Consider the following 13,440-nt stretch of genomic DNA (forward strand, 5'->3'; position numbering starts at 1 on the left):
CTGAAATGCCTCTACAATGATGCACACAGCATCGGGGACAGACAGGGTGAGTCAGAAGTCTGTGTGCAATTACAGGGCTGTGACCTCCTTGGGATCAAAGATATGGTGGGATCGCTTGCACGACTGGAGTGCCACAATGGATGGATACAGGATCTTTAGCAAGCACAGGCTGTGATGGCAAAGAGGGGCTGTCACACTTCACATGAGAGCAGAGCAGCTGGGGGGCATGGAGGCCTGCCTTGGGGACTGTTCAGGAGCCAGCCAAAAGCCTGTAGGGCATGACTAGCAGGCAAACCAACGCAAGTGCTCTTGAAGCACTGGCCTGGTTTTGCTGACAGTTAATTTTTCTTTTTGGTAGCAGGTATAGTGCTGTGTTTTGGATTTAGTATGAGAATAATGTTGATAACACACTGATGTTTTAGTTGTTGCTGGGTAGTTGTAGTGTCTGCACTAAGTCCAGGACTTTACAGCTTCTCACGCCCTGCCAGATGCACAAGAAGCAGGGACAGTACAGCCAGGACAGCTGACCCAGGCTGGCCAAAGGAATGTTCCCTACCATAGAAAATCATGCTCCAGATATGACTGGGGAAGCTGGCCAGGAGGTGGGACCACTGCTCAGAAACAAACTGGGTATTGGGTTGGAGGTTTTTTTTTACTTCTGCATGTGGTGAGCAATTGCATTTGTGCATCACTTGTTTTGTTATTGCTGTTGTTGATATTCTCTTCCTTCGTTATCCTATTAAACTATCTTTATCTCAAACCACAAGGATTTTTTTCCTTTCTCTTCCTTCTTCCCTTGCAGGGGGAAGGGTGAGTGAGCTGCTGTGTGGTGCCAGCTGGAGTTAAATCATGACAAGCATGTATTGTAAGATCAACCTTCTGGTATCCATGACCCCTGAGATTAGAGGAAAAGGCTGGCGCAAGGAAGACTTACTCTGGTGGTCCTCTTCTGAGCATAAGAAGTACTCAAACAACTTGGACATATGTAAGCCCTTGGGGCCTGATGGGTTACCCCTATGAGTGCTGAGGGAGCTGGCTGTTGTCATTATGTGGTCTTGGCCATCACGAGAGGTTTCTGAGGCTTGAAGAGAGCAAATGCCACTTCCAGCTGGCTGAAGAGCCAGGCCCAGAGGGTTGTGATCAGCAGCATACAGTCCAGCTGGAGGCAAGTCATCATCTTCAGGAAACCACCATTAATACTAGAACCAAGAGGAAGGGTAAACATACCAAGAGAACTAAAAAGTTAACATGTACCAATTTTAACTGCATCTTTATTAGGAATGACTAGCAATGATTGAGTAATCTGGACTGGAAGTGTTAGTAACATACATGCTAGTAACTTGACTAATAATAATCCTGTTAAAGTCCTTACATTCTAATCAACAGACTCTTGGTTTGCCTAGGAGGCTGTTTCTTTAGTTCATCAATTGCATGGATGTTTGGCCTGGGACCCCAATCGTGAAGGTTGGCTATCAAATCTGAATGCAACAACTGGTGGAGAATACAGACAAACCAGGCTGTACTTTAGCTGTGACATGAGCACTCATCATAGAAAGCTGGTATCATTTTTGATGTCCTTTGGCAAAAGGAGGAGATGGAAAATGCTTTTTTCTTAGACTTGACCTGATGTTAACTTGGGAGACAACAATTAGCTTACAGTGCTGTACAGTTACATGCAGAAGAATGGTGAGGAGATAGGCGATGGAGGTCAGTACAGCTCTTTCCCAGACACCTTTCAGCTCTTTCCCAGACTCCTTATAATAAAGTCCTTTATGCTTTGTAAAGGCAGCAGAGATTTCTATTCCACATTGTTGCATGTTGTTACTGATGTTATCCCTGGCTAGATTCCTCTGTCACGCACCTTCTCTGTAGCTGACCGTGCGCTATTCGCGTGTCCGCTTGCAAGGTTTTCCGTTAGCCATCGCATCACATAGATTCATCGCACACGCACATTCTCACCTAGAAACCTCATCAACTCACGCCCATCGTTCCTCGCTGTGGGCCGTCGCTCCGCGGTGCCAGGGATCTCCCCGCTTGCTGCTACCTCGTGTGGGAAACTACTGGGGAAGCCCTGCTGGGACCTGGAGGTAATAAAAGCCTTTTGATCATCTGTGCGTGCGTTGTGTTTGTGTATCCGACCCTGTTTGGGTCTGGTTCGGTGTCATCACTGGCGGAGGCCAGTCGGGGGCCGCCACCTGGATCTGACAAGTGCCAAGTTTAAAAATACAGGAGTAAGCAAAATTCAGCAGAATGTAAGTCCCACACAAAGTAAAATAAACCCAAAGTATTTCATCAGTACTGACAAACACATGTGTCCTATTTAAAAATCATGACATTTTCTGATTAGCTTAAGATAAATAAGGAAGACACGTTAGACACGTATACTTCATAAATAGTTATTTATTAAAGCAAACAATTTATTTTCTTAATAAAATATGTGCTGATCACCAGAAAAAAGCTGTTATCAAGAAAAATAGGTTTGTGCACATATATAACTTTTACTCTACAGATTTTGCAAAGTAAGCGTTTGCATAGATTTCACAGTGCTCAACTATTACTGTCTAAAATAGCCTATCCTCCTGAAGTTCTTCGGTATTATCAGGAATGCTTTGGCTCATACTGAATACAGCAGATAGAACAATACAAATAAAATAATAATTGCATTTTATGACTTATGGAATAGCTAATCTTCAAGCTGAAAACAAAATTTGTTTACAAACAGATAAATAAGCCTTACCCTTCCTGTTCTGAACAAGGCAACATTCTTTTCAGAGCTCTGCAAAGTTTTCCATGATGCCTTGTCTTGCTTTCATCTGCCAACTTTTTAGCTAGAAAAATTCTGAAAGATATCCGCACTCTCAAGCCAGTTCCGAAAACAGGATAACCCTTTGTCTCTGATCTGTTTTCTTCCCTTGTCAGTAATGACTTCTCCACTTTGTTTCACAATCACCAGTTTAGGAATCGCTGTTATGTTGTATTTCTTCTTCAGATCACTGAGTGGAAAAAAATTGAAGACAGAACACACCATTAGTAAGCATTTTAAGAAAACTCCTCCTAGTCTCATGAAAGGTACTGTGGTCAGGACACATGGGAGAGTAGAAGTGACAAGTGCTTGAGCTTCCTCAGAACTTGAGGCAGGGCACTAGGCAGCACATGGAGATGTACAAGGTTGCAGCTGGGAGTTTACATGGTGAAGCTTAGCTCGGGGAGACCGTAGAGTTGCAGCACCCTTCCTGTAACTGCTCTTCACTGCTGCCTGTAGTCTCCACAGGAGCAGACGGACTCTCAGAGACTATAAAGAGGTACATGGAAGCAAAGTGTGACACACTTCCACCTTGTTTTTACTAGCCAGAAACAGGTGTCTTCTGCTCCCTTTTTACTGGATAGGAGAAGGATCTCACTTAAATTACCATTAGACATTTATTGCCACACAAAGATGCTCAAGTGCGCCAATCCCATAGAGCTACTTCCTACAATCTTCATTAAAGCGTGATGCATAGTCCTTTAGTGTAAACAGAAGGAATTGCAGAAATACCTTAAACTCCCTCAGTGAAACAAGCCTTCTACATACAGAATGTGAGCAATAGAAAGGTTTGGAATAAGGGCCACCCATCCAAGTTGTCCAAGAATAAAATTTCAACTCCTCCTCTGTCCATTACACAGACAATAATGGCCATTTCTCTACGTCAGGAGAGGGAAAAATCCACATAGATTACAAATAACTTGGTCTTAAATAGCCTACTGTTTCACAGCAAAACACAGTTAGAAAAATTAAAGAGCCATACAAACACTGATGTTCCATGAACAAAATCCAGATCTATTCAAACAGCCGATGAGTAGGTAACACAGGAAAAGTTAGTAAGACAAAACTTCTGAAATTTAATGGATACTCAAGATACATGAAAAATTAATAAATGGATTATTAATACTGGAAATAAAAAAATATTTGGGAGGGAAAAATCTAGAGGACAAAAATATCTTAAGAGAAACAAAAATACTTGCTGACACTGGCACATGATAAATAACAAGGCATGACTACTAATTACACACCACAGAGATGAAAGTGCACAAATAGGAGACTATCAGCCACATAAAGTAGTAAAATAGAATTCACCCTTCATATAGATGATTTGAAAGAGATGAGCAAGATGCAAACAAAACCACAAAGGAATATGCAAAACCAGGAAAGAGAATCAAGGAATACCACATAGTAATCCACTTCAGTTGAGCATGACACAGGCAACCGAAATGGCAAGATCAAAAACATCTCCAAGGAAAACAGCTTAACAGCTATGACACACTTTTTTTGTTAAAGGAAAAAATAAAGAGGAGGAAAAGAGCAAGGCACATACATGGGATCTATCTTTATAGAAGGATAGTATCTTCTGTACAGGAAATTCACCCTACTTGGAAGGGTGATGTTTCAGTGCAAATGAAATATTAAATTTAGGACACAAATAAGTCAGAAAAAAAATTTTGAGACTAAGACTTAATAGCTAGCACTGACAAAAGCTTTTTGGCATGAATTTTATTAATTCACAACAGAGGTAATTAAGACAGTCAATGAGCTCTGAGCTCATTAAACATCTCAATGGACATCAGATAAAATCAGAGTTAGTTGTTGAGAGTGCTGCTCAACAGGAGGAGCCTCAAGCGTTTCCAGGAACTCTAGAACCAGTTCACTACCCCAGCTCCAAATCAGCAAGAAAAGCAGATACATAATGTCTGAAGTTTCTTGCTATGTTTATCAGGTCACTGCAAAACCAAATTCTTTCCAAATGCATGGCAATAGCAAAAACACTACTTTCATTAACAGTAAGTGTCCAAAGGGGAAAGGAAACCATTTGTTGAATACAAATAAGCAGCCAGAGAAATGGGTTTAGACTAATTGATAGTCATAAAGTCAGAATCACACTGAAGTTTTTCCCCACCCTCTTCAAACTAATCTAAAAGGTAGGAAAACTATTACCTACCTCCTACCATGTCACACTGTTTGTAGGTCATCCTTGGCACATCTATTCATTGTATTAGACATTCACATCGGAGACCCATGAATGAAACCACACAGATGCTAACGAATTTGTAATGTTCATTTTGGAAGGCAGAAGCTGAAGAAAATATCGTCTAGCACATCATCCTCACAAGTGATATTCCACAGTTTTAGCAGTAGGAATGCAAGCTATGGTGACAGACATGCTGGTATCTAACAGGAAACATGAAGAACGTAAAATCTACACCTAAGATGCAAGTTGTGCAGTCTAAAAGAAATCCCTATTTTGAGGAAGAGCTCACATGTTTCAGAAGGGTTCTAAGAAACAGGCTAAGTGAACTGCAATAGATCAACTAAAAGTTGACAACCTCCCCAAAGCCAATGTAATCTGTTGTGTGGAAAATTACCTCCCTCCATTGCCTTATTTCAAAGTGAGCAGAAATTAAGCACCTTTAGAAGAACCAGAGGATAGAGACAGAACAAGCAATAATGGAATAGCCAACTTCCAAAATATGAATAACATCACTCTCAAAACAAAATTTAAACACTCGATGGAAATGTAGTGCCTCAGTGCATCACTACAAGCAAGAACGTCTGCTGTGTGAGGTTCAAATGCCAAAGAATTTTTATTGAGTAGAAAAAAGTTGTAGACATTGTTAAAAAATAGAAGACATTAATAGATAGACATTATTTATGATTTCCTGAAAAAGAGGAAAAGACTTATTTTCTATATTTTCAAGACTCAAGTGAAATAGTGGCCCAGACAAGGTATTCCTGAAAAACATCTTTCCTTCTGCATTTTTTCTTAAGAGAATAAAAATCAGCAGGTGAAAGATACTGCTCAGCCATTACATTGGCTGAGCAATAATGCAGGAAATATTACAGAAGCAGCAATAATATGGTCTAGCAATAGGTTTGCTTTCTCACTGAATTCTGAAATAAAAGCGAGCAACCAATAATCCCAATAGACCTTGCTGAAGTCTGTGAAAATGGGAGAAAAAACACATTCCAAAACAAGTTTTGTAGAAACCACATAAGAGGCTATCACCTCACACTACTTGTATGACAAACAAGATGGGTGGAAGTTGCATGCTACTGGTTCAGTGTAAAATAAAATAGCTTGAGATGCCTAAAACAATTGTAGGAATCAGAGACAGAACAGTAGGAAACTGAAGGTAATTTGCTATGGAGACTGAAAACTAACACTTTGCTTTCCTAAGGAAATGCATATATAGCTTATCCACTCCAGCACAGCATCTTGTTTACACAGCTTCTGGGCTGAAGGTTGCTTGCATCAAACCAGAGTGAAGCATGCGCAGATTTTGCTTAGATCTTTGTGCAACTTGTAAAGAGGACGTACCTGAAGGTGGCTCAGGAACTGTCCTGCAGACAATGTTTCTCGATCAACTGTGTACATGTGTACAGGTGCTTACAAAAACAGCTTTTTAAAATCTGTTAAAATCATCCTCTCCTACGGGGATCTCAAATCCTGTGACTCAACCGCACACACTACATATGCGCCATGGGACTAACTCCAATGACAATTTATGAAATCGTTAACCATAAATAGAACATTACATGTGCTACAAAGGCAAACTCAATCTCTTACAGCAAAATACAGTGATGTAGCTAAATACATTCTTAAAAATCAGTTGCCTACCTATTTCCAGGTAAGTGTAAAGGTACATACAATGTCTTACTGACTAGAAAAATCTAACACCCAGACAAAGCAGAAGAGGAAGCTATAACAAAAGTCAGCTATGGAAGACTAAACGAGTAACCTTTGTACAGACACAGGGAATCTTTTAGCCAAAACCTTTGAGATACTGGACCTTGGCCATACAGGTTAAAACACGAGAGGGCAACTTTCATTTGCATGTGAAATACCAAAAAGGATGAAATTAAGATTGAGGCAGACTGGAAGCCATTGCAATTGTTAAGTCTTTTGATCCTTATGAGAAGGCTGGATGAAAGTTTCTGAAAGCACAGATTTTATATTACTAGGTAATATAGCACTGGCATTGGCTGGGATGGAGTTAATTTTCTTCCTACCAGCTTGCATGATGCTGTGTTTTAGATTTGTTACCAAAACAGCATTGATAACACACCAATGTTTTAGCTATTGCTGAGCAGTGCTTACACAGCACCAAGGCTTTGTCTGTTTCTTCTCATGCTGTCCTGTCAATGAGGAGGCTGGGGGTGCACAAGAAGTTGGGAGGGGACATAGCTGGGGCAGCTGACCCCAGCTGACCAAAGGGATATCCCATACCGTATGACACTGTGGTCAGCAATAAAAGCTGAGGAAAGGAAGAGGAAGGGACTGACGTTCAGAGTTAGGGCATTTGTCTTTGCAAGCAACTGTTACACTCGATGAAGTCCTGATTGCTAAACATCTGCCTGCCAACAGGAAGTAGTGAATGAATTCCTTATATTGCTTTGCTTGTGTGTTCACCTTTCCTTTATCTATTAAATTGTTTTTATCTCTACCTGCAAGTTTTCTCACTTTCATCCTTCATATTCTCTCCCCCATCCTGCCAGGGCAGGGACTGATCCAGCAGCTGGGTGGGGCTCTGCTGCTTACCGGGGCTAACTCACAACATAGGTATTTTTATGTAAGGGTTTAAGATCTCTGTTCAAGAGGGTTTTTGAGATGTAAACAACACGAGGCAAAGTTAATATTATATTGGGAATATAAATGGTACATTTTATACACTTGTGTAATGTGATGTCTGTCAATATTTGACTTCTAACAACTTTCACTTGCAAGCGCTTTCACTTGAAAGTGATGGACACCTCGCTAATCTGGTTCTAGCAGTATAGCCTGTTAATACACAGCTGTATGTCTATTTTCTTTTAGCTGTGGACTTTCTGCATTGTTAAGTGTTAGTCATATAAACAAGCACATCATATGGACGGGATTCAGTTTTAATGTCTGCTGAGATTTAATGTTGGGATAGCAGTCTAAAAATACTAAGGACAGGCAATAGCTCTTAACTGCTCAGATACTGCCACTCTTCCTCTGCCTCCTTCTTCGCCCACCTCCAGCCCCCTCCTGCCCACACGCATTCCTGTAGGTGCCAATCCACCCTCATACCTAAAGTTTCCCAATACAAAATGTAAGCATACCCTTTTTATTTTCCTTTTTCAGCAATTCTTCAGGATTCTAATTTTCACTGAGGGGTACAGGACACGGACTCAGTAAATACCTGTCTATCTGGCAGCTCGCAAGAACTACTAGCATGCGCTGGGCATCCACCCAGAGGATTATGCCTTTCACAGCAGGGCTCAGTATAAACACAGCAGTATGTCTTTTTGTATCATAATTAAAACATCAGTCCCCATTTACTAGCATTTGTTGTTGACATGTTCTGTCCTACTCCTGCTCTTCCTCTCTACTATTCCGTTTCTCCTTCTAGTGCTCACTTCCTAGTAGATTGTCTTCACACAACCCTGCAAGGATCAAAAGCCCGTGCCTCAGGCAGCAAAAATCAACATTAAAGCTGTGAACAGTCAAGGAATCAGGAGCAGTATTTCCTGTTAGTCATGTCACAGACTACATGAAGTGGGTGCAGTCCCACCTCAGGGAAATAGTCAGGACTGACAGCATGGAAGAGTCTTGAGATCCTGCTCCCAATTCTGTATTTTGCATCTCTGCAGGTATGTATAAGCCGTTACACTTCATGTGCTGCAAGTATGAATGCAGGTTATTTCTGAACAAGACAAAATTAATCCCCAAGAAACTCCATGCTTCTGTTTGTGAAATGTGTTTTAGATGGCAAACTTAAAATTGTGCCAAGAAGAGACTTCAGGCTATGCTGCAATTATGTATCTTAAACACTGAAGTCACCAGCTAGAATATTTTAATTTCACTGGAGATGTTGAAGTCCCGTTTGCCTCCAGGGTGGAGCCAGACTCTTCTCAGTGGTGCCCAGTGACAGGACAAGGGGCAACAGGCACAAACTGGAACACAGGAAGTTCCATCTGAACATGAGAAAAAACTTCTTCACTGTGAGGGTGATGGAGCACTGGACCAGGCTGCCCAGAGAGGTGGTGGAGTCTCCTTCTCTGGAGATATTCAAAACCCACCTGGATGCCATCCTGTGCAGCCTGCTTTGGGTCATCCTGCTCTAGCAGGGGGGGTTGGACTAGATGATCTCTAGAGGTTCCTTCCAACCCCTGCTTTTCTGTGAATCTGTGAACTGCCTTCTCTACATAGTCCAAAAAAGAGCAACCAATTTGAATTATTTACAATGGAACTTTAAAATTTTGAATGAAAATGTTAATATGTGAATGTTAATAAATATTAATAATCAAATTATTAATTGATGTTAGTCAATTTTAAAATTATATTGTTAGAACTAGTATCTAGTCAGAATTATAGTTTGGTTTAGTGAACACACATCCATTGCTCTAAGTCTACAATGACTCACCAGTGTCCCTGAAGCCGTATTACCAGTTAATTCAACCTAAGCACCTTGAACATCTCCACACAGCCCTTTAGTGTTATATGCGAGAAACACAACTTCAGAAACATTGCCTTTTCATATCCCTCTGCACTTTGTTCTTCAGTAAGCCACTTCAAATGCTATGACCTTGCAGCCTTCTCCGACATGAGAAGCTGCGTTTCTCTACAGGATTCTGAAGGGTGCTATGGACTGCCACAGAAAAGCCAATTAAACTGTCTCTGTACCTCCATCCCACATGACTTGGGCAAGAGCAGAGTCAGAAATAGACCACTAATCCACAGAGGCTGAAGCTGTAAGCGCATTCCCATGGTCTATGCCGAACAGCTTGCTGGATGTAGTAACTTCAAATGCTACATTTCAATCAGGAAATTTGCCTGAATTCTATTAGGATTAGTAGTTACCACATACAATTACTGCCTGGGGAGCCTTTGGAGAACTATGGAAAACAGCACTGCTATTTCAATCTATTTTTAAGTCCATGGAACCTGTCATTAAAAGTGTCTAACATTAACTGGCTGCTGACATCCAGGAATGAGCCAAGGAAGGATGAAAAGGCTCCTGGCTTCAGGTTGTATGCTCTTGAGGTTGTCGAAGTGCACTAACAAAACAAGATTAGTGAATCTGCTCCATGTGGAGTGAATAGCTAGGGTGTTACACAGCTTTATCCTGGGTAGCACACAGGGATGATCTAGAGTTAAATGAATGCTAGAAGTTACTACAAGCACTAGAGTTGTTAGAACAATAAATCTTGTTGTGAGCTTAACTACCCAGTCTACATTTAAAAGTCACACTATCTCCTTGACTTTGATGACATCTGTAACAATATTTTCTACAATCTACTTATACATTATTTAAAGGGGGGAAAAAAATCCCTTTGTCAGTATTTACATGTATTTTAAGTCTCCACTTATAGGCAGTTCAGCAGCCCTAGACATCTTACCTGTGCCCCTGTAATCCCAATCTATACTTCTTGATATGAGCTAAATCACATTTCTGACAGTCATCCAAATAAATCTGCACCCTTGACTCAGATGATCAAAACAGCTCTTGGTATTATCCTTCACTGTTACTTACACACGGTTGTGTCCTTTCCTTTTTGTTGTATTGCTGAGCAAGCTGCATACAGGAACACACGTTTAAACCCCTATCAGTACAAGAATTTTACATCCCAGTTACCATGTGCATTTGCCACAGCTTAACTCCAGCTGCTACTACATTTCTTTTTCACCTAGCCTACCTGTATCTGTCTGAAATTCTTCACAGTTTGCTTTCCTCTAAGTTGTTCAGCTATGAGTTTTACTGCTTCATTTGCCTTTTTTCCAGAGCATTAATAAGCTAGACAACCCAGGACAACCTTAATAACAGCTACTGACTTGCTGGAGAAAAAAAAAAAAAAAAAAGAAAAAAAAAAAATCACTTGATCCTCATGTGCCATTAGTTTGGTTTTCACTCACTATTCATGTCATCTTGTTAGTACCTGGGGCGTATGTGTCTTTATTAACCCTTTTCAAAGATCTTTTACATCCTAAATTAAGTACAGAAAACTAGTTTTCCTTCATTGTGTTCTTTACAGATGTAATAGGCTAAAGCCAAGTTACTTTTCTGAAGTAAGCAAGCTGTTAGTTTAATGCTAGCTTGTGGTACACCTCCACAGGAGCGCAGGCAGAGCCCGCAAGCAGCAGCCGCTGCTCAGCGGACAGGAGGAAGGCAGGACTAGACTGACAAGGTGCTGGACCGTGCGCTTCACCTGACGGGAGACGCTGCAGCCTGGATTTCATAGCGTTCAACGAGAGGGGAAGGAGTGGTTCAAAAGGGCAGGTGGAGGTCCCGGGGAGCTTTTGTATCAGAGGCTTTGCTGTTACTCTATCCCGCTGTTAAAGCATCCACACCTCCTGCCCCCTCCCGTATTTGGCCGGGGGATGCCAGCAGAGACGCTGACAGTGGGGGGCAGACCACCCCGGCTGTCCCGGCGGGCGCAGCCCCCGGCCCGGGCGCCCCATGCGGGAAGACCCGGGCGGGGTCGGGGGTGGTCGCCACCGGTACTCACTGCTTGTAGGGGTCGTGGAAGGGCAGAGCCAGCCAGTCCCCGTGCATGGCGTGCATGTAGCCCACCATGTCCTCGGCGCTGTGGTCAGAGGAGATGAAGACGACCTCGAAGGGGGCAGGGGGGTGGGTCTCCTCCAGCAGCTCCGTGTAGAAGTCGCAGAGGATGGGGGTAAAGTCGCGGCACGGCGAGCACCAGCCAGCGGAGAAGTACAAGCCCACGACCTTGTTCTGCAGGGCCTCCTCGGCGTCCACGCTGCGGCCGTCCTTGCTGACCAGGAGCCTCCCGCTGAACACATCCACCATGCTGCCACGGGCCGGCCCCACGGGACACAGCAGAGCGACGGGCGGCACAGGGGGCTGCGAGCCCAGGCGTCCCCCAGCACCCCCCCCGCGGCACCTCCACACTGGGACCTTCCTCCAGCCCCGGCCGCGCCGCTCAGCCCACCCAGAACCACGTCGCGACGGGCGGCCGACCCCCGCAGCCCGCCGGCACACCCACCCCTCAGCCCGCCGCCAGCTTTATAGCCGCCCGCCACCGCCTGGGTCCGCCCACCGCTGACTGACGGCGACGGCCGCCAATGGTCGTGCCGGGAGGGCGTAGCGTGGCCGTCGGTGGCGGGGGTGGGTAGCGGACCCAACGGCCGGCGGCAGCCGTGGGGCGGGTACCCCCGCGGCCGACCTCCCCGCCGCAGCCAGGCCGGTACCCCGCGGCTACCGGCGGCTCGGGGACGCGCCGGGGACTGCAGGGGGCGTTGGCGGTTTGGGTTTGTTTGGTTTTTTTAAAAGAGTTTCTGGAGGTACCGGTTGTGCCTGGAGGTCTTACCCTGCTCCGCCGTGCCGGAGGAGTCAGCTGAGCGCCCCGGCAGGCAGCCCGGCCGCAGCACGGCGGTGCCCGCGGAGGGCGCAGGGCCAGGGGCCGTCTGGCCGCAGAGGTCGGGGGAGCCGGCTGTAGGCGGTACGCGGGATTTCTCACGGCGGGGGGAGGCCCGCTCTTGGTTTCTCACCCCTGCTGCCTTACTCGGCTATTGCACAAAACAAGAGGTTTGAGCTAGAGATGTTTTTTGTCTTGGTCCTCTAAGTTTCAGATCACGTTTTTGCATAGGCAGGTACATCTCAGGACTTACTCATCTTACTGAAGCTACTGGACTTTTAATAAGTTTGAGCAGTAATCAGCTTCACACCACGGTCAGAGCTCTTCAGCTTGTCGTGAATTTCACCTTCTCTCCCCTGAAGATGTCATCACAAGGCTTGGTCAGCTTTGGCACTGAACTGGTGTTTTGTGGGACTGAGGGTGCCGAGTTCTCCTCTAGCGTGGAAAATCAGCTGAATTCTAGTGATAAAAGGGGCTGTCTGTTCTTTACTTCAGCAGAGGAGGAATTCTCATTTTATTTCAGTTCATTTATCCTGTGTTTGGGTTGAATAATGCTTTTTTCTCCAGCTGCTACTGAGTTAGAAATTAATTAAAATAGCATTATATTACAAATACGCAATCTCTTTTCTGCCTAAAGCAACCTGCAAAAAAGGAAATGAAAGATGGTTTGGCTGTAGGAGACTTAAATTAGAGTTTAATTAAAGGGTCATTATAGGAAGATAACCACACCTGGTATATCATCTCATTTTCATTAACTGCACAATACCCAAATAAAAGACAATTTATCTCAAACAAAAAATTATTAATATCCCCAAAACAAATTATAGTGTTTATACTGGATTCTTCAAGTGTCTCATAGAGCTACCATAGAAAATATTTCACATTAAAACTGTTTATCCAAATGCATTCTTGGCTTTTACTATTTTGTTGGTCCTCTTGCAGCCCCTCAAAAATACGCCTATTCTATTTTCAGAAAAGACACAGTTGTGACAAGTATGATTCAAATACTGAACACTAGAATGGAACTAATATTAATCATGATGAAAGCTTGGTTAGGTAAATTGCAA

General features: G+C 43.5%; 1 protein-coding gene across 1 annotated transcript; it reads right to left on the reverse strand.

Moving 5' to 3' along the window:
- Positions 1–2,391: 2,391 nt before the first annotated feature.
- On the reverse strand, positions 2,392–11,987 carry NXNL2 (nucleoredoxin like 2). The gene is made up of 2 exons (XM_075739653.1): positions 11,504–11,987; positions 2,392–2,993 (listed from the first exon to the last, which is right to left on the reverse strand). The coding sequence occupies exons 1-2, from the start codon at positions 11,803–11,805 to the stop codon at positions 2,825–2,827; spliced, it is 471 nt and encodes a 156-aa protein (XP_075595768.1). The 5' UTR covers positions 11,806–11,987; the 3' UTR covers positions 2,392–2,824.
- Between the last annotated feature and the right edge of the window lie 1,453 nt (positions 11,988–13,440).

The sequence above is a fragment of the Balearica regulorum genome, chromosome Z (genome assembly GCF_011004875.1).
Source record: "Balearica regulorum gibbericeps isolate bBalReg1 chromosome Z, bBalReg1.pri, whole genome shotgun sequence".
Taxonomy (NCBI): Eukaryota; Metazoa; Chordata; class Aves; order Gruiformes; family Gruidae; genus Balearica; species Balearica regulorum.